This window comes from Phragmites australis, chromosome 9 (assembly GCF_958298935.1).
Source record: "Phragmites australis chromosome 9, lpPhrAust1.1, whole genome shotgun sequence".
Lineage (NCBI taxonomy): Eukaryota > Viridiplantae > Streptophyta > Magnoliopsida > Poales > Poaceae > Phragmites > Phragmites australis.
Window position 1 is genome coordinate 31,460,249 of NC_084929.1, and position 26,112 is coordinate 31,486,360.

The window sequence follows — 26,112 nt, forward strand, 5'->3', positions numbered from 1 at the left end:
CCATCCCGCCAGTTCTCACAAGACTTTGCCAGCGGACACACAGTCCAGGAGGCTTAGGGCACAAAACCAAAAACCATTCTTTTTAGAAAACACGGGCACACAGCCCACTCACACGCCAAGGAGTTACTCACGCCAAAAAGCTAATCATTGTGACCAAACCATAGCATGTCCTTGACCGAGGACACGGCTATCCGGATAGGTTTAACACTCTGCAGAGGTTGTACACTTTACCCACAAGATATGCACAAGCTCTCACCTTAGCAACTGGTGTAACCGTCATAACGAGACGTAACGACCTCACAACGAAGCCACAATATCCACCCATGGGGCACTAAAATACCAGGGGCTTTAGAAGAATTACGGGAAAGATCACTTAGCAATCCCAAGGCTTGACTTAGCCTCAACAATATCACCAGCCAGACCTTGGGCTACATACTACCCAAGTCTTCTCCTGGTCCCCATTGCCACTACCGGCCTCCGGGTGGGTACCGCACTAAGTCAGAGGGGTTAGGTCAAGTCCTGCCCATACAGGCCATGTGGTTGTACGAGTGGATACTAGGTGAGATGTCACAGCGAACCGGTCCTTATATGACCGATGTAAGAGTCTCCCAGCAAGAACACCACAAAGGCGAACCTTGCTCCAAGGTGGCTCCCACCTTTGTGGGGCACCTTACTCACCCTCGTCAACACTACTCTAGAGTTTTCCCAAGAATACAAGTTTTACACGCACACGCACCAAGCACACATCACTTCACATTGTAAAACATGATTATCATATGTAAATGATCTAGTTCTTTCTTTTGAGCAAGCAATCCTAAGCATGCTAGTAAACAAGCAATCTTCCAAACAATCATTATAGTTGATGTTGGGAATCTTCTAGGGTTTCAACGGAATAATGGTAACAATGACAAGGCATGGGATAAACAAGCTGGGTTATAACTATTCTAGCATTTCTTTAAGAATCATAACTATTAATCTAAACATGCATACTCCTATTATTTGAAACAATGGCTCTACGGGTTGTGTTTAAAAACATAGGATCAATATGGTCAACGGTTGTAGGACTTGCCTTCGTTGAAGTCCTCGCCTGCTCCTTCAAACTCCGGGTCCTCGGGGTCGTCCTCGAATGCTTCTTCCTCTAATAGCCGCAACAACGACAAAGGCACAAACAAACAAACAATTAAAACAATGACCAAACGATTTACAAAAATTATGAAATTGACATGATTGGGTAGATCTCGAATTTAGATGAATATCGGTGGAAGAATCGACGAAAACGGAGTTATGACGGAGGAGAAACGGGCTTTGGAAGTTTTGCCGGGAGAAAAATTCAGAAAAAGAAAAGGGGGGAGTATTCCAGAAATATTCGGCTGAGTCGGCTCGGATTGGACTCGGCTCGCGGCTCGGTTCGGTGGAGTTGGCTCGGCTCTAACCGGACCCACATGTCAGTTGCACCGGGGGAAGGAATATAAGAGAGAGAGAGAGAGAGAGAGAGAGAGAGAGAGAGAGAGAGAGAGAGCAGAGAGGGGCGGAGAGCCGGCTCGGGCACAGAGAGGATCGGGAGGGAGAGAGAGAGGGGCGACGGCGGCGCGGCGACGGGCTGGTGACGGGGCGGCGGCGGGCTGTGCCGACGGAGAGCGGCGGTAGGGCACCGGCCGAGGGCGGCGGCAGCCGGAGGGAGAGCGGCTCGGCGCGGAGAGGCAGTGGCGGCCAGGCGACGGAGAACGGCAGTGGGGGCCCAGGTACGCTCGGGGAGAGGAAGAGAGAGGAGGGAACCGGGGGGGCTCACCGGCGGCGGGGCGCACAGAGAGAGGGCGGCGGCACAGAGAGCTCGGGAGAGAGAGATGATGTGAGAGAGGGTGTGCGAGATGGCTCGGGGAAGAAGGCACTGTTCACCGGCCTTTATAGCGGCCGGCGGGGCTCGGAGCGGCGCGCGGGGCGAGGCAGCGGTGTGGGGCGCGAGGCACGGCGCGGGGCGCGAGGTCTGCCGGTTCGGCGACGGGACGGCGAGCGGCGCTGCGCGCGGCGATGGGACAGCGAGTCACGGGGAGAGAGAAGAGAGAAAGAGAGAGAGGAGAGAGGAAAGAGGGAGAAATTTAGAGATTTGACACAGAGCCCTAAGCCGTGCAGAAATTCATTTTTAGCTTCCCCTACCTAATTTTATACGCCATCTCGTGCCTATAAAGCAACCAACCCGGCTGAAGGAGGGGCAGTGGTCAAAAGCCTTATCCGCCACTCGCCTCCGCACCTCTCCAGCCGCGTGCGCTCCACGCCTCCTCCAGGGGAAAGAAGAGGTGACTTCCCAATTCTCCTCCCGCCCCGCTCCCCTCCGCTGCCCGGTTCGATCCGCCTCGTTCTAGCCCCGAGATCTAGGGATCTCTAGGCGTTTGGTCCCGTCTCACCGCGAGCTAGCTCCGTGAACAAACGGATCTCGAAGCCTTCGGGTGGTGTGCGAGGATTTTGGGCGGCGGTCTTTGTTCTATGATTTGTAGGGGTTGGTTGTTGTCGGCGTCTGGGGCGAGGTAGATGGGTCGATTGGATTCGGTCGGGCTGTTGGGTGGTTTGATTTTGGGGAACTTCGTAGGCCTTGTGACCGCTCTTGTGAATTTTTGGCTCTGTGCTCGGATTCGATCCGATTCGTCGCGTTCGGTATTTGGATGCGAGAATTAGGTCTGCTTGTAGAATTTGATTCCTCCATTTAGAAGCCTTAGGATTTGGGGAATTCTGGATCTTCAGCTATCCCATCTCTGAGATCTACTGTAGTGAGTCTGACCGCGAAAATTGAGAAACCCCGGTTTTGGTGGTGGATTTTTTAACAGATCGATGTTACCAACGTTATCTTCTATCGTTGAGCCCGCTTTACCTTATTATTGTCGTTATCTGCTACCGTTGAATCCTTTGTTGGGGTGCTGCATCGTGTTCGATCTGTGCTAATTTCCGTTTCCTCCTGAATTCGTTTGCTTGAATAGCGTGTGCTTCATGGTAGGTTTGTTGCAGTTTCTGCATAAAGGCCAGCAATTCAAAGCTTGATCAGCTCGGTGCCAATCAAACTTCAACAACCAAGTTTCATGTCTGATCTCGACGTCCAGCTGCCATCTGCCTTCGGTATGTTCCCATTTCATCCATGCTCTCTTATATCTGGATTAATCTGATTACTCTTGGTTTGATATAGCGAGATCTAGCTTCTCAATCTGAATGAGTTGAGAGCATACATGGAGAAGTTCATGTGGAATATGCATCTATTCCGATTTGCTAGTTTTATGTTTGAGCATGCGTCTGATAACATGCCATCGTCTTTGATAGATCCGTTTGCTGAGGCAAATGCTGAGGACTCCGGTGCTGCTGGTACCGGAACAAAGGATTATGTGCATGTGCGCATCCAGCAACGCAACGGCAGAAAGAGTCTGACTACTGTTCAGGGACTGAAGAAAGAGTTCAGCTACAACAAGATCCTCAAGGATCTCAAGAAGGAATTCTGCTGCAATGGTACTGTAGTCCAGGATCCAGAGCTAGGCCAGGTACAATGTGCAAGCCATGCTTCAAGTTCCAATTTTCTCTGCTGATGTTGATATACTGATAGTCCGGTTGCCGTCTGCAGGTCATTCAGCTCCAAGGCGATCAGCGCAAGAATGTCGCCACTTTCCTAGTTCAGGTATATTATCAAGAATCTCAGAGCTGCATGTTCCAAGAGATGATGACTGTTTATAATACTTACGCACCTAATCACTTTTCCTTTTGTCAGGCTGGGATTGCAAAGAAAGAGAACATCAAGATTCACGGGTTCTAAGCGACCTGTAAATGCTTATGCGCGCTACATTGCGCGCTACCAGATATTGGGAAAGCTTGAAGCAGTGATAATACTAGTTACTGTTTTCTGTAAGAACATAAATACCGTCGTGCTATTATCAAGTGTGTCTTGCTTGATGCAAGTTGCGTTGTCGCCTCGTTATGCACTACCAGCATATCGGTATGGCTTGTATGGGATGTTGCCAACTTAATAAAAGTACTCGTTGTTTGGCTGTAGCTCTGATGTCTGTCTCCTGCCTTACTAGCTGAGTTTGGCTTCATCTCTTCGCACTGTTATCGATGATTCTGGTTACGGATGTTTTGGTGCCAAATCATATGATGATTCGTTGTTGATTGGTTGCTGCTAGATCTCTCTGAGATGGATAAAAATCCAAAATTGCTCGGTCATATTTTGTATCTCGTGTGTCGAATATGGTTGAACCTCGGTTGCTGCTCTTTGATGTTGTTATTTTATATCGTGAAGTGTTGTATCACACTTAGTGTTTGTTGTTTTATGTCGGGACCGACTGTGTTACGTAACGTTCGCTAACAGAAACAGAAAGAGGTGTGTTGTTATTTTATAATTAGCAAGTATCGATAAAATTAGAAATTATTTGCTAATTTAAATGTATATTTTAAAATTCTTAATTTATCATGTAGTCTCAAAAGCTGTGAGCAGCTTTAAAATATAGTAGTGTAATATTCCCTAGTGTATCATTGATCTCAAGATGAATAGTATATAACTGTTGGTTATCTAGATTATTTTAAAATGATGGTGGAAAATAATGTCCTACACTAGTGAAAGAATACCAGTTGTACCAGTCCATGCTATCAAGTTAAGATGGTTATCGTCGCCGCTATGGTGATTGAAAGTTGTGAGGATGAGTAGAAGCAAATCTATTGTAATCTTCAGAGTCCCTCGAAGATGGAAGCCTCGGAAGGAGGGGTTGTTGTGGTATAAAATCGTTGTCCTCGTTGTTATCTTGAATTATCATAGTAGGAGCATGTCCTATTTTGTTGTTGGTCGTACGCCATGTTGATGTGGTACGAGAACGTCCTGTTGCAATGTTTTTTGAAACTTTTTCTGTATTGCTGCTGGAACATCGAGGTATTGATGGTATGAAATCCTCATCCTCATCCTCATCGACCTCGTTATTTTCTGATTGAATAGTAGAGGGTGCTCTTTATCTCTTAGGTTCGCTAATCTTCCTCGTCTTCTATGCGAATCAGGCATCACACCCTCGCCGAAAAGCATATATATCATCAAAAAATTCAGGATTTCTTTGTTGATCAACTCAGCGTCTTCCGGAAATACCTAATGCAAAAAAAAAAGCATTCGAATGAATGGAAAAAAAAAAAGGTAAACATGGTGAGTTGGTCCGGCGGGAAAAAGGAAACGGGCGTCACACCGTAGAAACTAGTATTGCTTGAAATAAACACTCAGCATCCGTGCCACGCATTAGTACGTGTCATTAGTGCCTGAGCGTTACAGTAGAAATAACAGGCTTTTAGAATCTAGATCCTAAATCCTAGTGCAACATAATTCAAACGATAAACGGGGTTGATGAGTACACTGGGATTTCAGTAAATGGTCCCCAGCAGTACAGGAAAAAAGAAATTTTGTTCGAATCAGTTTGGTTCACAACCTCCAATTCCGCCTCAAGTTTTTTAAACACCTGAAAGATACTGCAGAGTATGGTCGCCGATACTATATATGCTTTGTATAGATTGCTTTCGAAAGCAAGATAGACTGAAGAAAGGGGCTCGTAAAACGCTAATAAATATGATTGAATAACGCATTGAAAAAGAAGTTACATTTGATTACATGGACTGATATGCTAAGCGAGCTAAATGGTCTACTTGGACCAATGCAGCAATGCAACGATGGTACCTCTCCTACGGAGGTAGGTGCCTGCTCCAGATGACCTCACCCACCAGGCAAGATCATTATGTTCTCGTCGAACGGAATGGGTATGCGTGTGCCATGCTATATCTTCTGTTCTAATGCTTGGCGCAGAGGCCATTGGTTCTCGCGTCCAGGAGCTTGGACTTCAGGTTGTGCTTCTGTGCACCTTGGGGCCATTCGACGCACCCTTTCATTGCACGGACTACATGAGGGTTTAGCAAGTCTGCACTCCAGTCCCCGACACTTGGTGAGATTTGGCACACTTCACTGTTCTTGAAATCGGGAGAAAGAGCAGCATTGGACATCCTGCTGCCAGAGAGCCTACCGTTCAGTAACTCGGGTCCTGTTTTCCTGTGGCCATTGCCATTTGATGATCTCCAGAGTCTGGTGAAAGAAGAACCCTTCTTACGGTACTTCTCTCCCGTTGTCGAGTAAACTCCACTGATGTCACTATTTGACCTGCAGTTCTCACAATTATCTTCCCAATCCGTTCCACTCACCGATGCATCGTTTCCTCCACAGAAACCATTTACGGATGGTTCACTTCCATCTGGTGAATTGCTAGAGCCTTGCTCCTCTACATGGCTGACAGTCTCCCATCCACTATCATCTTCACCCTCATTCCTGGCGCAAGGCTGTTTGGAATATTTGTTTGCTGGTTTTTCCAGAAAGATGTCAGTTTCAGGACTCACTGTATGGATCTTTGTTGCATGGCTCATGGGGGTATCTCCATTACACTGTCCAATTTCCTTCTCATTAGTATCTTCCCGCTGTCTGAGTTCCTCAAACACAGCAAAAATGTCCTCTGAAGGAGGCGGAGGTTTGTAAGAGAACTCCCTACCATGAGACTTCATCAAGCAAATTGTTTCCCTGAGTCTTTCTCCATCTCTTAATGTTTCTTTGTCTACACTGCTGCCTCGGTGGAAATTCAGGAAAGCCTCAAGGTTAGCCTGAAGCTCACTTAGCTGTGAATACTTGCTGTCTAGTGTTAGTTTAGCATCAACAAGCTTCATCTGTACCCTCTCTTCACGCCAAACCTCTGCCATCTGCAACATCTTCCTTTCTTCCTCCACCTCATCTCTCATCTTCATCGATTCACTCTTCAAAGCCTCAACCTCAGCTTTGTCGTCCGCAATCTCCTTCGCTAATTCATCACACACCTCCTCCATGAGTTCCCTAGCCTTTCTTTCCTTTTCATAATCTTGCAAATACCGTTTTGCTACTGACTTCAACTCTGATAGCTCGCCCATCAACTTGGAGTTCATAATTTCTGCCCTTTGTCGATTCTTCCTCTCCCGATTCAGATCCCCTTTAACAGCATCTAAGATGCTTCGAACCTTATCATGCTCCCTGCTCCTCCAGGAAGCCTTTTCCTCAGCAAGATTCCTCACCAAGTGATCAAGCTTTTTCTTTGCAGACCGGCTTTCAGCTTCAAGCTCATGAATCCGGTTGCGGGCCTGCATAATCTCTTCTTTAAGTGCAGAGATTTCTTCTTCATCAGCCGCTGTGTGGCGGTCACAGAAATTGTAGTCAGCACCACCCAATGTGTTCATGCATCGGTCCCATTTTGTTGCGACCTCCATTTCGATCCGGGGTGATGGAGAATAAGCTCCCACCTAATTGTGGTTCATAAGCATTTCAGCAGATAAAATTGGATCTGAACAGAAGGTGGCAATCTGTACCAGAAATATTAATTTACGAACAAAGAATATACCTCATGAATGATGTCATTGCCAAGAGGCTTAGTTCCTGTCCTGCTTTCTAGTACCGCTTTATAGTTATTGCAATGATCAGGTGTATGGAGATGCCTTGGGCTAGGCTGCAAATTTCATTTCCTGTCAGTTCAACACCAATACTTAAGAAATATATGTTGAAGGTATTACAAAATTTGCTGGCAACATGGAGTAAAACTTGTCAAAATTCGTTCATTGGGAGGTCTTCATTTATTATTACACAACTAAGAACAGCTAATATCTGGGGACCACACAGGTTACATCCTAACAACAACCCTATATATAACACATGGAAATATAGGGATGTCACATCTTCAGGCCCAATCGGAAGAGATGCATGGAGAAGAACTAAAGCAATCTGGAACGATAAGGATCACCAATTGGACCAACACATCAGACGAACTTACTATAATCTAGCATAAAACTCAACACGATTGGTCCATAAAGATGGAGACTGCTGCTCTTCCTCACAAAACCAAAATTTAATCAGCTAGTTCGTTGCATGACTAGGTACAAATACACTAAAACCACCGAATTATGCAAATGCAATCATAAAGCACAACTTAGGATTTGCTGCGAGTTCATGCTGCAAATTTACCCGAGATACTAAATTTTCACCTCCAGCTCAAATGCTCAGCCTCAACTTGACCTTGAATTTGTGGAACAATGCGTATAAATTTCCAGACCTCCCGCAAGATAACAAAACTGTGACAAAAAATTGCAGCAGAAACAACCGATGCACAATTTGCTAAGCTCTACGAACATCCAGCTCAAAAATTTCAGAAAAATGCCATGCTACTTGCATCATACGGCACTTGACTTCCCAAACAACGACAAAAAATAAAAGAAACGTACCCTTCGCCTTAAACAAACGATCACAAAGCACCAAACCAATCGATTTCCTACTGCTCGAAACATCTATTCCGTGAAATCACGAGTCCAACAGAGCAAAACACTCCCCAAAACGAGCCCAAGGCGCCAACTTTATCGCGGATTTCCACAAAGAACGAACACCTGGAACCCTAGAGAGCAACAACTCGCACGGATCTCGAGTCGAGGCAAAGCTCACCTCGAGCCGTCGCCGCGCTTCCCCGGGCTCCCGAGGCGGCGGATGCGCCCGCCACAGCGCCGCGGCGATCCTCCTCACCGACGCGGCCGCCGCGCCGGCGCCACGGGGAGCTACGGCGTCTCCGGGCCACCGGAGCGGCGGGGTGGCCGGCGGTGGCGCGGGCGCGGGGGCGCGGCGGGCGGCGGCGAGGGAGGGGCTCTGGATGCGCAGCCGGCGGCCGCGGCGGGAGGCGGACGCCTGGCGTGGGGTGGTGGCTGCCGGGCCCTGGGGCCTGGCCGGAGACCCCGCCGGCGGCAGGCGGCGGGGGCGCGCCATGGCCTGGCCCTGAGTCACTGGTGCGCAGGCCGAGATGGCGGCGGGGCCAGTGGCATTGCCGTGAATAGCGCGCGGGTAGGGGTAGGCGTGCGAGATCTAGTACAAGTACCAGTAGTGGTAGCGCCCAGTGGTGGTGGCCTGCTGAGACGACTGGTACTCCTATAGCTGTAGGCCTGTGAGGAGGCTGGAGAACATGGGAAAGGAAAGGGGGCTGGAATTATTTGGCCTTTTTTTGTTCTTTTTTGTTGGAGTTCTCAGATCCTGTGGATTATTGAGTTGTGAGCGTGAAATGTTTGTGGTTTTGAGCTGGGTCTGCCTCTGTGTGAGCATTATATACGCAAGAGAAGTTATTAGCAAAAGAGTGAGGATTTTGATTGCAAGCTGTAGGAGATTGGTACATCCGAAGAAGAATTTGATTGCCTATAAGGCATTCAAAATCTGATTTTTATTGAGATGAGTTAACGAGACAAGGTAGAACGATTAGTATCATTAATTGCTAAACAACCTGATCAAACGATGCGTACCATTGTTAAAAAAAGAAATACACGTGTGCAGTTTTTGACGGTGAGATTTCAGCCGCGCGACATCGGGAAAAACACTGTGCATTGGTGGTACGATGGCGATGGCAACGCCTGGTGCGTTTCTGCATCTGCCTGCAGGACGAACGAGTAGCGTTGGTGCAGGACGTGCCGCGCCGGCTTGGGTACGTCGTGTGTCCCGGCATGTTCATGGCGATCTCGAAAAGGACTCTATGCATGGACATGCATGCGCGACATGCTGATAGCTACCAAACGTGCTTCGAATTGAAGCGAAACGATGCAGGGGAAGCATTCCCTGAATGGCTGTATCACTGCGCATCGAATGACGAATGTGTGCTCCTCCATCAAGTTCCAGACACTGATACCACCTACCATACGATGAATCAGCAGCTTCTGGACCATTAGCTCGCTCTGATCTTAAAGTTTCATACCGAACTTGCCAATCGGTACAGATCATTGTAGGTGAATTTTTCCAGAAGCATCTCCTATATATAACTACTTGCTGTATATGAAATTCCCGTGAAATATTCCAAATAAAATTTTGCGTCCCAAACAAATCGCTAAGGACGATTTGATTCGTAGGAAGTTTATATTAATTACCGGTGAAACTTTTGTATAATTTCTACGAAATTCCTAGTTACCGCAGCATAGGTATGTTCAGATCAGAATTCAGTGGTCCTCCGTCCAAATTTTGGTCCGGCCGGCCGGAGCAGACGAGACGAGTGGCCACGCTGCCAAACCAACATCCAGATCAGGAACGAACGTGCAGGGCCGGCCCTGGGGTCGAGCGGGGCGGCCAGGCCCTCAAAACACAGAGGCTCCACATATATATATATATGTATATATATATATGTATATGTATATATATATATGTATATATATATATATATATGTATACTATGTATATTGGTAAAAAAAACTGAAAAAATTAGATCGGTACGATTTATATTTAATAATGAGATTCTATTTTTAATCTTGCCCTGGGCTACTGAAATATCAGAGCTGGACCTGCAAACGTATCGAAAAGCAGCCCAAAATGGGTGTTTGGCAAATGTATTCCTACACCTGCACCGTCGGTCACAGAGTTCGTGGTGTGTCCCTTCAATTAGCAGGGAAGAGGAAGAGCTCACCTCACTTTCGTGGAGACTGCATAAATACTGGTCCAAAGTCTATTCGGTACAAAATAGTTGTAGTTGTACTGCACCACCCGGACCCGGTGATGCCAATTTCAGGATAACAAAGCAAGTACTATGAGCAGTAGCGGATGCAGAGGCAGATAGAGGGCTCATTCACCTCTCTTTTTTTCTTCATCATCTTTTTTTTTTATCTTTCTTTTTATCTTTCCCTCCTTCATCCATAGCAAAAAAAAATGGGAGTAGAGGAGAGGTTTACGAGGGTTTTCATTGACTGTGAAGCAATAGGGGGGCTGGAGCCCCTGGCCTCTGGATCCGTCCCTGACTATAAGTTGTTTTAGGATGAATTAGTTTGAGCTCTAAGCAACGGAAATACAGGTGCATTTGAAATGTTCGAATTTTTGCCACACTGCATAACTATCGGAGTTTGAAAAGTAGGCTGAGGAATATTTAATTCGAGCTTATCGTCAACATTCGTGTGGTTTGATCATTGATCCCATAGCTTCTTTCGCTGGTAACGCCACAAGGTGGAAGGTTAACGTATCCGACGGTTTCCAGCTTCCAAACCCTGCTTTCTGCTCGAGCAGAAATGAAGCTCCAGATAATCCTCCACCTCCATGCATGCATGCCGGGTGCTGAGGACATGTTGCGCGCAGGCGGGGAACATGCATGGCACGGCGTCCTCCGCACCCTCGGCGCGGTGGGACGGCAGCGGCCGGCGTTTTCTTGCCGATCTTGCATTGGGGCCGCCGCTTGGCCGCTTGTGCGTGGAGGCTTCGAGCCTGCGACCCAGAACTACAGGGGTCAAGAACTGTGGCCAGTTTTGTCAGGGGAAATCAATCACGAGCTACTGAGCTTTAAAATGCTTCTGATTTTCCGAGACACAAGATGAATTCCTCTAGTTTAATTTCTCCTTTCATGCAAAAAGAGTTTAATAAAGGGATCGCATCTTAAACACTCCAAGGTGGCAGGGCCAGGGTGCTTAGTTAGTGGCAGTTTTTCTGGACATATTTGAGAGAAACTTCTTGCATTGGAGTAATAAGTGTGCTCCGTGATGCTGCATAATCTCTCACTTCTAATAAGTCCTCGCAGTTTCTTTAAGCGCCGCTTTGCTTTGGTGATTATGATTCTCTAGCGTGAGTGCACGAAGGGAGGTAGCACCTTTTCTTCTCAGGAAAAAGAAGCTACTTACTACTAGCAGAAGCTTTTGGAACGCTTTCTTTTAGTAGTAAAGCACGCTGGTTGAGCTGCAAGAATGGGGAGATGAAAAGCGTAAACGAAGCTACGCAATCATGCGTGTCCACCCCCTCCATGGCACGATCAAATTCAAGCCTAGCATAACGTTGTGGTCAAGGCGAGCATCACGTAGCCATGTGCGCGCGCGAGCGACAGCTAGTCTGTCAGGATTATCTGCCATCATTCTCTGATTAAGAAACTGCAACATGGTTCTCGCTGCGTATGGCAATTATCATTACTTTCTTAAACGCCGCTGGACGATATTATATGCCAAACTAAATGTGCGCCTATAGCTTGTCACAACGTAGAATGAAGGTACAATGCCAGATCGTCAGAAAGTTCAGTCTCAGCCGATCCGAGTCCCCCCCCCCCCTGGGTTTGAGTCATGCTGCATAGGGATCTGAATGTGAGGGTTTTGCAAGTTTCAAGCACCGATATTTTAGTCATTGGAAGGCAGGATGCTTCAAGTAGTAGCGTGTTTTATAGTCTAATCATAGTGGTTATGCATGGCAGTGGGAGGACGGAAAAGAGGTTTTGATGTTTGCATGCGCATGTGTTGTTTTTGACCTTGATTTGCTTGAGATGATAGTGCACATGTATTGGGTAGGAAAGGTTAATTGCATCGTAGGTAGGATTAAATAAGCAGAGCCAGTAACGGATCAAAAACCACAAAGTAGGAGGGGCTCACATTTTTCTTCTTCCTTCTCATCCTCCTTTTCTCTTCTTCTTTCTCGTCCTCATCTTCTTCTTACTCTTCGATGCCCAAAAATTTAGAGGGGGGCTGCCCCCGGTGGATCCGCCACTAAGCAGAGCAACTTATGAAATTAATTGACGATGAGTAGTATAGAATTACTATATCCGGATACTCAGGATTTTCCGTCATTCTCAGGGTATATCTTTATCTCCGAGAAGGGAATCCCTAGGCGTATGAAATCTGCCTACAGATACCTAGTATATCTTATAATCAACGAATTTTATCTTTAAGAACGGGAACAAAGACTCCAGAAACTGTACTATGCCTCCCTCCTATATATGCGGAGCCTGGGGACTCCATAGAGGACAATTCATGCCAAGTAGAGATAATTTGACATAAGCCATTACATGTCATTTAAGCCTACGGTAACTCTGCATCCTCCAAACCTTTCGCAGTTAGATCTGCACTTGCATCTCCCCCCGACTACACGTAATGAAGCCGTCCGACTAGATTAGATTCATCTAGACTAGTCACGTAACCACTTGTAACAGTTTTAGATATCAATACAAAACAAACAGGACATATAACTTTATCCTAATGAAAGCTTAGACCTATATAAAACCCCCTATGTGTTTCTTTAATTCGTCTACTCGAAGCATTATTTATCTCTTTTACAAGTTTGTAAGATCGACGGTTCACTAAGGTCGATATTAATGCAAAATTTAAGTCGGACATTTTGAATGCAAATGTCTTCAGACTTTGAATGGCTTGAATCAGGAGCTGTAATCCATAGCTTTAGAGACAGGAGCGACAGTCACAGCATTGGCAACAGTGAGTAGAGCGATATATATCTACTTTCACAGCGCATAGACACTAGTGCAGAAATTAGCTTTCCAATACATAGTTTTTTCCACATCACAAAATATGAGTCCATATTTAATTTTCTATTGCTTCTCATTGGTTTGCTTGTTTTATGAACACATGAACATAGACATTAAGCATCCCAATGTATTTTTTAGATTGTTTTTTTTTATATTGTGCCTAACTTATGTCTCTGGGAAGACACTACCTCCGTATCTCTCTACTTTAATTTTGTCACCTCACCATAAATCCTATGCGGCATCATCGTTAAACATTTTGGTGTTTTAGAACGAAGTGTCTTAATTTTTCAGAGCAGTAACCTATCATCGATCTACTAAGTTAATAAGTTACGGTATGACATTTGCTATAGTTAGTGACAGTACAAATCAACAACAGAACAATGGAGTAATTAACCCAGATTTGAAACAAGTGTAGTTAAACTCGTTTTTCAGAGACGGGTCGATGAATCACGAAGTCTCGTAATTGCTTTTTGGATCTGCATTTTCAGCTCAATGCTACTCGTGTTATAGTTTAGCAGAACCAAAATGTTAGGTACAAGCAAGACTTCTGCAGTCCTTGAACTGCAGCATTCTAGCATTGCCACGTAGCTGGGTTTGCTCATAATTTGAGATATTGTGGTTCTCCCGTTACTTCGATTATTTCTTTGGTGCTTCAGAACCATAAAACTCATGCAAACCTGTACTTGAGTTCAAATTAGGCTCACCAGTGTCTGATGCACCAAGCACTGATCTTACTCCAATTCAGTACGTACTGACAACCACTCTCTTACCAGTACCTACTAAATCTTTTCTCGTTTGAGGTTTCAACTAGAACAACAGCGCGGCCTTGGCGCGCTCAGAACCTCTGATGCAGAGTCATATGCCAGTGTATTTAGTCCATTGTGTGATAATTTTTTCCTTGTCTAGTGGGCCTAATTTGTTTCCAGGGCCATATGTGTGTCCGTACATGTGTTGGTGAAAGTAAGCTGTGCTTTTTATTCTGTGTTGGTGGAAAGGATAAGAAACGGATGGGTGCTATGATCATCTGTAAGCAAGCCTTATTTGGTATTACAATACACTCTAACCAAATATTCCCCCTTCCATTTCCATCAGTTAAAATCTAATATCTTCTGAGAACTTGAACAGGGCGCTGAGAATTATTCGTGATTCTGATTCTATAAGCAAAAAAGAATTTCCCCTTCAAAGCCTGGCTCCGGCTTTCAATGTAGATACTCCTAACTTGAACTCTTATCCCTTAAAGTTCAACACTCGAACTATATTAGAAAATTAAGCTGAACTCAATGAAGGGGTATAATCGTATTAATTTGCCACGCACTGATTAGTACAATGGGTTAACTTCCCGTTAGAAGATGGCAGAGATCAATGTTGTTTGTAGACATTGAAGTTTTATATAGTAAAGCTATATTGAAAGGTAAAGCTATACTGGCAATATTTCTACACGAACCTGTACAAAGTTACATTTCTCTATCTCCAATGAATCAATAACAAATCTCTATCTATTGTTTTAAAAAACTGCTTGATAGCTTCCTGCGCAGATCATAATTACTAATGTAAGTACATGCTCACATTCAGTTTGTATTTAAATCCAGTGAGATAGCCATGCGTGGATGTGCGTTAGTTCTTCAATAATGGCAATGCAGATATTAATCCAATCATACACTTATGTTTTTCAACTTTTCATACAATTGTATCAAAATTTTGGATTTTTAAGCATTATTTAAAAATCAGAAAATGAATATATGTCTTTGAAAATCGAGATCAGTTATCAGCAGTAAACATGAACTTGGGTTTTTTTGTAGTTGAGCACTCAAGGATAGAGGTTAATTTTGTGAGGGTAGATGACACAATATGTTCTAAATGAATACCTAGGGAGGACAATAGAATTGATTCTGACCAAATGACATTACAGCTACCTTGAGCTGCAGTGCCTACTCTAGCAATACTTATGAGTTTGCTCAACAATGGAACAATATAAGAAGAGAGGAAATAAAACTAAAATCCTGCTGATTGATAATCATTATTGAGGAAATAGTTCATAGATAACCAATATACTGTTTAATAGAGATGTCACAAAAACGATGTGTTAGCATTATTGGATTTCTTTTTAATGAAACTACAATAAATAATAGAAATTTGTCCGATAAGAAGTATCCCATAAACAAAAGATATATGCCAATACCTATTATTTGACAACTGGTAGAAAAAAAAAATCACTACAAATGAATATTTTGGCACTCAATTTATAAACATGAAATTTTCATTCAACAACAAATGCTAAAATTCCACTCTGTGCCCGGCATGATCAATAACTTAAACTGAAAGTGAAGAGATATAGGCTACAGATTAGGACGTAAACAGGTAACCATTTCACCTCAACCAACCATTAAAATTCACATTTTAAAAAAAGTATTTAACATAATAGTAGAGGAAAAAGGTATGATTGTTCACCTGAAATGCTTTTACCATAAGTCATCTTGTTCTGGAAACCTAATTTCATAGCTATATAAGCAAGGGAAATTCCTAGGAATGAAATGATGTTGTTATGCATACCACCTCACGTTGAAAACACGTCATATCTGAACTGAAAGTGGTTGAGGTTTGTTTGTAATAGTTTCTGAATAATTGCTGGTCTCTTTTTTGAATAGTTATCTTATTGGTTGTGCGCCTTATTGTTTAAACAGAGAAGGAGGATGTGACACTTGTATGATTAAAATTAGAAACCTTCAAGCTGCAGTGGATATCTCTCCAGTAGTTTGTAATCGAACAGTATCCAAAGCGAAGATTAGCATGTGTTAGTGGAAGAGACTCCACTAAGCATTTTAGAAAGGCAGCTGAAGAGGCCACTATTGTACAAAGCTAGAGATCATACCACTGATATTACCATGCACTAAAATTTTACCATTGAACTATTCAAGCAGCAGACATAACCCTAGATAGGGTTACTATTGCTTTATAGCATGGATGAAATTCTCATGTATGAAGTTTTGGCATTTTAATACAACAAATATCTTCAAAAAAATATGAATAATTTATAAGCTAATATTCAAAGATCAATCAGCCCAAATAGACCATAGTTGAACCAAAATACACTCGCACACTTGGAATATGCATTATTCACTCTGCATGAGAAAAGGTAAACATAATTTACAATCAGATTTCGTCCGATACCACTATCCTCATGGTCATCCATACTAATTTTTTTATCAAATTTTTTTCAATCAAAGTGTGCATCTTGCAAATCTGCACATATGTACTTCATTAATTATAACCATGTTAGCCTTTGAAAGAAGCACCATTTACGAAAGAACTGGCATTGCATACATCTTGTAACAATAGCAAGTAGCACATCACCAAGTCAGGAAACAGACCAATCTTGAGGGAGCTCAGCGCATACCAGCAATACGCACATCTCAAATAGGAACACCTGCACAACGACATAGACATCTCGATAGCACGACGTCAGGGCGCCGTGCCGGAGTACCTTAGCGATCACGACATAAGAAACCAGCATAGATTATAAGGTCTCAATAGCGATCAAATCAACCATAGCACATCTCGACAGCCACGGCAACGAGGTCGGTCGGAGTTCACCTCGACGGTCATCGTAGGCTGGCGAGCCGGACGGAGCAACACAGCGACATAGGCAATAGCCGAGGATAGCACACACACGGCAGCACGACGACAGCCAACTCAGCAGCACGTTACAGATACACATGAGACTTAATACACGCGCACAGCAGCAGGGGCATGCACGACCAGAAGCAAACAAAACCTCAACACCGGTGTCGAATATCTAATTATAGGGTATATACGTATAAAGAATATATCATATACGAACAGGGTATGTACAACACGTATTAAGAAGTTTTAGTTATCACAAAACCGAATAAGCGGTACTTGATACACCCGGAATCACGAAAGTACATATCAGAAAATTTTCAATTAGCTACCTAACTCGATGCGGTTAGTACTCAAAACAGATCTATCTACTTGGACGTCAAGAAAGACAACTCCCTATCGACCACGGCTGGATAGGAGTCTATACTCTCACCCCTATATAAGGCTGGGGGGAAGGAGAAGAGGGACACGAGAACAACACACAAGGAAAATATAGGAAGAGAGAACTCGAGGCAAGCATCAAGACCCTAGCAAAGAAGGTACTCGGTGACCTTAGCTTTAGGTTAGATCAGATCTGATATACTCTCTGTAATAGATTTAGCCCCATTGCTTGTACTCAAGATCATCAATATATGAAAGCAACACCCCCACAGGATGTAGGGTATTACTCCAATCGGAGGTCCGAACCTGTATACATCGATTGTCCCGTCTCGTGATTAATCCCTGCACTCGAAGGTACCCAGTCTATTTACGGACACATTGTCATAAACTAATTTTCGACAGTTAGCGCGCCAGGTAGGGGCCTTCTTCTGCTTTACAGGATTAATCATGTCTCGGGCTCACATTTACGTCGGATTCTCCGACGACGGCTTCTACGACCACTTTGAGTCGATGGTGGACAACTTCGCGTCCCCTCTCGTCAACTCGGAGATCATCTTCGGAGCCATGGTTTTCCGTTGGAACGGCCAAGGTGGACTGATCCATACCGGTACCCTCAAATCTAGACCAGTGGATGCGTATCGTGAGGTGGGACATATCGAGTGGGATCCTGCGGAGCCTAATATTCTTCACTGCATAGACATCGACAATGACGAGGGTAGCAATGGTGATTCTAACACTAGCCAGAGTAGCTGAACAGATCGATTCGTGTATATGGCTAGAAGCAATGACCCCCATCGACTGACCCAATGGTGATAGATCTAGAGGTCGTAGTCGATCACGGCACGGAAATTCTCAAAGATTTGGCGATAGTTGTTGCCCCCAATGGTATCGGTGCCGAGTTACCACCAGAAACATCCACAGCTGGAGCCTTGCGTGCACTCGACACGATCCTTCATCAGCGGGCCATGGGAGAACAGATGCCTCCTGGCCTCTCCTGGCAACTTCCGGTGGGTACGCCTCTACCTATGACGACTCACAGCTCGAGGGAGAAGCTCCCTCTGAACAGTCACCGTGAGGCTTCATCGGCTAGGTCTTGGGTCGCCGTATCTATGACTGATGAGTCTGACATGCCCTTTATCTAGGCCTTGGTATGGGTGAACCTCCAAAAGTAGTCCTGAAGGGTTTCGTCTAGCTATTGCCTGACAGTGAACAGGCTGCTAGAGGTCACCGGCTTGACGAAGGTCCCTTGGAAGTTGTTGCAAAAGACGTCCTGGAGCCGGGAACATGTGTAAATAAACCCCTACTCCAATGCCCAGAACCACCAGAGGGCTACTCCCTCAAAGGCGAGGGGGAAGCACTTGGCCATGGTGGCCTGCCCGCTTACGTTGGCCTTGATGGTGAGAGCATACGAATGGAGAAACTCCTATGGGTCTAAATTGCCTCGAGATTTAGGAAGCTTAGGGGTTCAGAACCCGTCTGGGAAGGACATGGCCCGTAGGCCCTCTTGCAGGGGTGAGTTAGAGTCCATGTGTGAAGCTTTGTGTTGATGGACCCGGGGCTTAGCCATGTGCGGAGTGTCTAGGGGCAGCGCCTAGGGGCGATAAAAGGCACAGGTGACGCCCTCGGTGGCCCTCGAAGCTCAGAGCCCTATGGCGTTGGCCGTCATGCGGGTGACCTCAGCTACGACTACAGTCTGATGTGCGGCCCAAAGGGCCGCCTGCAGCTCTTTCAGTTTGGCCCGAAGGGCCACCACATGTGCCTACTGGCTAGCGGCGGCGGCTTGTACAGTTGCGGCCTCGGCTGCAGTCCCTTGAGGTGCCGCGATGTTGTCGCCATGCTGCAACTGCAGGGCCTCTGAACCGGTAGGGTATGCAATGTTAGCCACAGTCAGGACCGTGGCCACGCTAGAGATGGTCACGGTGCCCTCGTTCCACCGAGCATGTACTTGTCGCTGCCCCCGGTTAGGGTGTCAGCATCGGCGTAGCGCGCGTTTGGCTGCGGCTGTCGTGCAGACTTTCTCTCATGAGTGGCCGTGGGGCCAGCTGCTCGGGCTGCCGCCTGGGTGGTCTTTTTCTTAAGTAACATCCTACCTCTTCTAGTGCTTCTACGGATCCCCACGGTCAGTGCTAGCTTTTATTGAAAGAAACCATCTTCCATGAACAAGGTGCGGCAAGAATCAAACTCACTAGAGCGACTCAAGCTTAGAAAAATAGTGGAGAGGAAGAGGATGCCCACGAAAGTTCTAAGAAATTTCCATCCTTGACACTATGTGCCCATGGTCAGTATTTATATTGTCTTCCTGAGCGTATGGTTACAGACATGCCCCTACCAGCGGCAGAGATACGAGCTACTACTTGTACAACAAGGTTACAGGTCCAGTTTAGTAATATATCGCCTAGTCCAAAGGCCAAAATATCGACCAAGCTGATGATATCACCCAACCGTGGTAGTCACTGTGGCGGCGAGTGGCCATTGTGCTTGGTTGGTCGCTGAATACAACGTCAATCTTGTCCGGTGTGTCAGGGCGGCCACCACTTGCACTAGTGCATCAGAGCGGTTGCCACTTGACGAGTATTAAATGCCAGTCACATCGTAGCAGATACCACGTGGTCGGTGGGTCTACCCCCGCTGGTCTTATGGGGGGCCCTCTCCCCTCCCCAAGCCTCCGTAGGTCCATGCCCTCTGGTGGTTAGAGGCCTCTGGAAGGCTCCGAAGTCTTGGGTCATGGGGACTGCTCTGAGGTCCGAGGGTTTCAGAGGGGTCCTGAGCTAGATAGTCTTTGATCCTGAGCGGGGGGAGTCAAGGGGCGACGAGGGTCTTTGATGGCGACCCCCCCCCCCCCCCCCAACCTCTATCATGGAAGAACCATTTCTCTCAGACTGGCAATTGCTCGGAATGCTCCGAAGTCTTAGGTCACCGGGACCGCTCTGAGGCCTAGGGGTTCCGGAGGGGTCCTGAGCTTGATATTCTTCGGTCCTGAACAGGCGGAGTCAAAAGTGACGAGAATCCTTGATAACGACCCTCAACAACCTCTATCATGAAAGAACCGTTTCTCTCAGGCAGGCAAGCAATTGCCAGCTGCAGGCGAGTAATACTTCAATATAAGCTGGAACATTAGCTTCAATTAGCTTGTAAGCAATCGGCCAATTGGGAGACGCGCTGCATCCAAGCTTGTCCAAGAATTTCATCTTTGCAGAACTACTGCTTCGCTCTCTCTGTGAGGCAATTTTGAAAGAAGAATTCGACATGCCTGGATTAAATATGCTTTTGTGTATCCTAGGACGCACGTGTGGCGTGGTGTCCTTCAACGAGAATGGTTCAGGTAAATGCAGGTAACTCTTCGCGACTTGCTTGCCGATTGAACGCTTCCATCACACGTTGACACGTTGCTGATGGTTCTGAAATGCTTGTATGCTTCCAGAAAACCTCTGTCCAATTCAACAAAAGACTGTAAACATTCAGAAAACCGTGTGGTTTAATCGCCAGTGATTCTGATAATGTTCACACGACGAAAGCTGCAGCTTGCAAGTCTTCCGTTTTGCTATCTACTTCATCTAAGAACAGCAACCTAAGAATAGCGAATATTTAAAGTGCGTTCTTGGATGGATGCTGCCGTTCATCAATCTGAGACAGCAACACCTCAGCGAGAGGGGTGAGAAGAGAAGATCATGTCTGACCTGGCCTTGGAAATTAGGGAATTTTACTGTGCTACCGCGGACAAACTCCGCAGCTCGCATTGCAGACGCGGGTCTAGCAGCCTCCCTCTCTGACCGCGTTCGCTTCTTCCCGCCTTGTCTTCAAAACTATATGTGCAACCCTAAGTACGTGCACGTCCCGTCAGTCTCCAGCACTTCATTTTGCACGAAGAACGACCTCTTCGTTCTTCAAACAGCCGCACCTGCGCGTACGATCGGCAACTACGCGTGCGGCGCGCCTCCGCGCGCACGCGACGTCGTGGACCAACGACGGCGGGCCGGTGTCGCCGGGGCAGGGGGAGAGCGGCGAGGTGAGGACGGGCGTCGAGGTGACGATCAGGATCAGCAAGAGACGGCTACAGGAGCTGATGGCGAAGGCGGCCGGCGGTGGAGAAGGGATGACGGTGGAGAAGGTGCTGGCGGAGATCATGAACGCCAGCAAGGTGGCTGACGGCCGGCACCGCCGGCGCTGCGAAGCATCCCGGAGGCCGTCGAGTCATGACGGTACATGGAAATCGAAGATGTGCATTGTGTATGTGATGTATATTTTTGTTTAACAAATGAAAACACATTTCAAGAATCAAGACGATGCTGTCAATATTTTTTATGGCAACCTGGCTATCATTGAAAAAACATCCCATTGGGGTTTTAGCGGACCCATTTGTTGGCAAGAAAGGTGGAGGTGGGAGCAGGGGTGGAGCGGCGAGGGCGCCGCTGACATGGGCAGTGGAAGATGATTGGATGTGCTGTGCCAGCGGATCCGGCAGTGCGAGCGCCGTCGGAGAAGGGTGGAGGAGGGCAGGAAGGCAGAGGTGGAGAGTGGGAAGCCGACACAGTGAGAGGAGGCGTGCAAAAGAGCAGGAGATTGAAAAAGAGCAGCACCGTCGAATATTGATCAGACAGTTGAGGATGTTGCTTGAAAAAAAAAACAGGCATCTGAAGTATAGCATCGGCCTTATTCAACCTTTTGAGTTTCTTGTTTTGCACTTGCAGGTTTTCTTGGTACTGCTGATTTTGGGCATACAAACCTTGAACTATCCTCAGCTGTTGAAATTCATTTGGATCTCTCTCTGGGCAATCAATGAACTGCAACCTTATGATCGACTTGCCTCTCCATGCTACACATCATGTAAGGTTTCGACTTTTGAGTAATCCTAATATATTGTTTACGTTGCAATAAGCGAGCAATGTACTTAAAATATGTGGTTTCTGCTTTTGATAAATAATCGGTCACACTTACAGTATTTCCTAGCAAACTAGTGACCCTAATGTTTATCTTAGCCTCTTGATGCTAGTACCTGTGCAACAGTTGAGATTGGTGCCCCATACTTATCCTATGTTAATGAAAGTGCGAGACACACCTAAATTCATGCACATGGATCCTCCAGAACTTTGATTCAGATCCTGTAAAGAGAGTTTCATGGCTCGTACATTGAGGAGATTTGCATCTACTCTGATGATTCCTTCAGCTTTATTTCTTCTGCGTGCATAATTCCAGTTGCTTCATTCTTTGTTTGGGAAGTCTAAAATTTGTGAGTAGCTTTCACTGCAGATCCGTTTTAGGTATAAAAGTGTGGCATTACAAGTACTATTTCTATGGACAGTGGAATTTTTTTTATTAGCGAACGAGGCATGATTCGGTGTAGCGTGAATGTTTTGGTTGGTACATACAGACGCTTACATCTTTTCATCAAATGCAAACTTTAGATTTGAAATTCTATCTTGGTTACTATGTTGTCCATGCAACTGAAAATGTTGTAGCCACTAAATTCCATAACCATCCATTACTGGCTCAATTCTAGCACCAGGATATCTCTTTTGCTGTAGAAAAATTGATTGCGCCTAACCAAAGCACATACATCAGCTTCATTCTAGAACATGATATGTTGTTACTTGTTACATCCTGCCTATATGTGACATTACAACAGAGAGTGTAATATGTAGCTCCATCTGGTACCTCTACAGATCTCTATGGCTTGATGTTTCACCTGTTCATTTCAGAAGCCATTTCAGCTACCTTCTCTTTTTTGCTGTAGTTGTCCTTTATCCTCTTCAGTTTCTTTTTGGCTAGTTTTTCTGTCTAAATCTGGAATTGTTATGGGTAGAGGATCTTTGATGTCGTCTGGAGGATCATAGTTTGGATCAGCAAGAAATGTAAGGGCGGTCACCACATCACTTATCAGCGGCCTACTGCTTGCTTCTTCTTGTAAGCACATTGATGAGATTGCGAGTGCCTGGTATAGACCTTTCAGGGGGAACTTCCTGTCAAGCAATGGATCGGCCATCTTCGCAAACTTCCTCTTATCCCTGAAAAATGGTGCTGCCTGCAGATAAACAACACTTAGAAGTTGTAATTCCAAATTGTATTGGCAGTCGTCATATCTGATTTCTGAATTATTTAGTTGGTTACAGTCAGATTATGATTTCTAAGTAAAAAAAAGTCTCAATGCTATATATTGCTTGAACAAGAAGTGAAGCTAGACGTGAAGCTCACCCAATGAACAAGAATCTGTTCGCGAGTTGGCTTTGTGGTGTCTATTGCTCGCCTCCCAGTGATGAGCTCCAAAAGGACTACACCAAAGCTATAGATGTCTGACATCTTTGTTAGCTTGCCAGTCATGGCATACTCAGGAGCACAATAGCCGTATGTGCCCATCACCCTTGTGCTGACATGACTTTTGTCGCCGACCGGGCCAAGCTTCGCCAGGCCAAAGTCAGACAACTTTGCATTGAAGCTTCCATCCAAGAGAATATTTGATGCCTTGAGATCACGGTAGATCACTGGTGGGTTGGCTATCTCATGCAAGTACTCAATGCCTCTGGCTGCACCAACTGCAATCTTCATCCGTGTATGCCAGGACAACGGCTGAGAGTTCGGAGTGAGATCTGTGCAATTCAATGAACAAACAGGTACGATTACAATTCACAAAAGTACATTCTTCTTAGTTTCTTTTCTTTTTCTCGATTGTTAGTTTGTATTACCTAGGAGATGATCTTGCAATGAACCAAGTGGCATGTACTCATACACTAGAATCCTCTGCTCACAATCAGTGCTGTACCCGAGCAAGGTGACAAGGTTGGGGTGATGCAATAGGCTAAGCATCAGCACCTCGACGAGGAACTCACGGTTTCCTTGCAAACCATCCTTATCGAGCTGCTTAACTGCTATAACCTAGACATGGACATGATTAACATAAAAACATGTTACTGTTATATTCATCATCGTCTCTTCATGTCTTAGCTTAGTGGAACATAGAAGTGGGGAGTGGTAGAAGGAATGCTTATTACTTCCATAGTGTCTGGAATGTATCCTCTGTACACCCTTCCAAAGCCGCCTTCGCCCAGCAGGTTTTCTGGACTGAAAGAGTTGGTGGCGTCGGCCAATTGATGGAATGTAAACACCCTGCTAGGAATGTTATTGTTGCCAATACGTAGTATCTCCCCTGCTGCAGCCCTGTGCTTGGGACTATCTGCATGTAAAAAAGTTGCTGACAGTCAGGAATATCCCTTTGTCATGGAATGTTAGCCTTGTTGATCTGTTCTCATGATACAAATCATAAATTGTTAGCTTGGCAACGACAAATTTCAGGATGAAAGTAGGTGCAAGAATAGGGCAATGGGCAAACAGACTTCCATGAACATTGTTAATTTACTATTTACATGTTTGTGAACAATATTTTTCAACCTTTTTAGCATCATGTGAACAATCTTTTTCAACCTTTTTAGAATCATGATTCATGCAGTGTGGAATCCAAGAGGCTCATGTATTATGAAGTGCAGCAACCTTTTTCGACGATTTCTGTAAGTTCTAAAAAAATTCCAATGCAATGCTCCAACGCTACTATCATGTAATGTTTTTTTTGTGCAACTTTGCTATTAACAAAAATTGGTGGAAAATAATGTAACCAGCTGCTTACTAATCTTATATACTATTTCATACGTGCATACAGATGGAAAATCAGAAGGGGGGGGGGGGGGGGTGAAGGCTGGATTGTTACTTGAGAGCGAAATTTCTTTGACGAGGTTTGCCAATCCGCTCTGTTCGTTCTTCCCCTTCTTCTTCCTCCATATCCTCTTTGTCCACTTGCACTTCTCCGGCTCGGGGGTCGTCGGGTTCGTCCTCTTCTTCTTTGACTCCAATGTCAATGGCTCCTCCGCTTCTCTCACCGTTCCACCGCAAACGCCGCGCACCCACTTCCTCTTCTTCGTTTTCCTCTTCGTTTCCGATGTTGACGCCTCTTGCGTCGTCTCCTTTGTCGTCCTGCCCCAGACACAGCGGATCCACGAACAGCAGCACGCGCAGCGCAGAAGGTTGCAGCTCAGGAGGTTCTTGCAGCCGCATCTGTTGACCGAGCTCAGCAACCCCATTGAATTGCCGGATCGACCCGAGAGTGGGCGAGCACCCTCGTGCCGATCCCCGGCGCGTGCAAACGAAGAACAGCAAAAGAGGCTGCAAAGGTATTGTTCCCTTTTCTTCTTCTTCTTTTCTTTCTTGCACTTGGTTTCTTCCCGCGCGCTCCTTTCTCTATGGATGGGAAATTGGGAATGAGGCAGCTTCTCTTTTTCCTTGGATGAAAGTTCTCAGGCCAAGAAGCCATTTTTTGGTCCGCTCGTTTCTCCTCTTAATTGCTGTCTGTTTTAGTAATGGTCTTGCCACACGTCCACACCCAATCTTTTGCCTAAGAAATAGGAGTCTGTTTGCACCCATTGGCTGGCGATGCATGAGCTCAGGGTGTAGATTTTGCATGGTGTGCAATTGTGCACATGGTATTATGCTTCAATTAGGAAGAAGTATAGCATGAAGCCATTAACAACTTATAGTTGGATAGAAAATCATTCAGAGTATGCAGCACATAGCTAACGCCATTTTAATTTTTTTTCATAGAGTTTCGTTATTTTTACTATCAATATAGTTGCATGCAACAGTGTGACCGCACGTCACATTTATTATCTAGGTCTTGCCCTTGCTGCTGAGGATTTAAATTAAAATTCTCTAAAAAAAGGTTACTTTTATAACTTTTAACAATTGTTAGGGTCTCAAAATAATTTCTAAAAATCTGAAAAAATTCACTAATATTCTTCTTATGTGATAGACTAATTTTTAAAATTATTTTCAGTCGTTCTAG

The 26,112-nt window shown here is 45.4% G+C and overlaps 2 protein-coding genes and 1 pseudogene across 4 annotated transcripts; 1 reads left to right on the forward strand and 2 right to left on the reverse strand.

Annotated features, from left to right (window-relative positions):
• Positions 1 to 2,148: 2,148 nt before the first annotated feature.
• On the forward strand, positions 2,149 to 4,023 carry LOC133929156 (protein translation factor SUI1 homolog). Of its 3 annotated transcripts, none has more exons than XM_062375795.1 (5): positions 2,149 to 2,294; positions 2,987 to 3,105; positions 3,304 to 3,518; positions 3,599 to 3,652; positions 3,743 to 4,023. In XM_062375795.1, the coding sequence occupies exons 2-5, from the start codon at positions 3,069 to 3,071 to the stop codon at positions 3,785 to 3,787; spliced, it is 351 nt and encodes a 116-aa protein (XP_062231779.1). In that variant the 5' UTR covers positions 2,149 to 2,294; positions 2,987 to 3,068; the 3' UTR covers positions 3,788 to 4,023. The 3 variants fall into 3 exon arrangements, with proteins under 3 accessions (XP_062231779.1, XP_062231781.1, XP_062231780.1); XM_062375797.1 differs by having other exon boundaries at positions 2,162 to 2,294; positions 2,998 to 3,105; XM_062375796.1 differs by having other exon boundaries at positions 2,164 to 2,294; positions 2,970 to 3,105.
• A 1,527-nt stretch (positions 4,024 to 5,550) lies between these two features.
• On the reverse strand, positions 5,551 to 9,121 carry LOC133929157 (uncharacterized). Its single transcript, XM_062375798.1, has 3 exons — positions 8,495 to 9,121; positions 7,407 to 7,511; positions 5,551 to 7,308 (listed from the first exon to the last, which is right to left on the reverse strand). The coding sequence occupies exons 1-3, from the start codon at positions 8,807 to 8,809 to the stop codon at positions 5,788 to 5,790; spliced, it is 1,941 nt and encodes a 646-aa protein (XP_062231782.1). The 5' UTR covers positions 8,810 to 9,121; the 3' UTR covers positions 5,551 to 5,787.
• A 13,874-nt stretch (positions 9,122 to 22,995) lies between these two features.
• On the reverse strand, positions 22,996 to 25,584 carry LOC133928146 (probable serine/threonine-protein kinase PBL7; annotated as a pseudogene).
• Between the last annotated feature and the right edge of the window lie 528 nt (positions 25,585 to 26,112).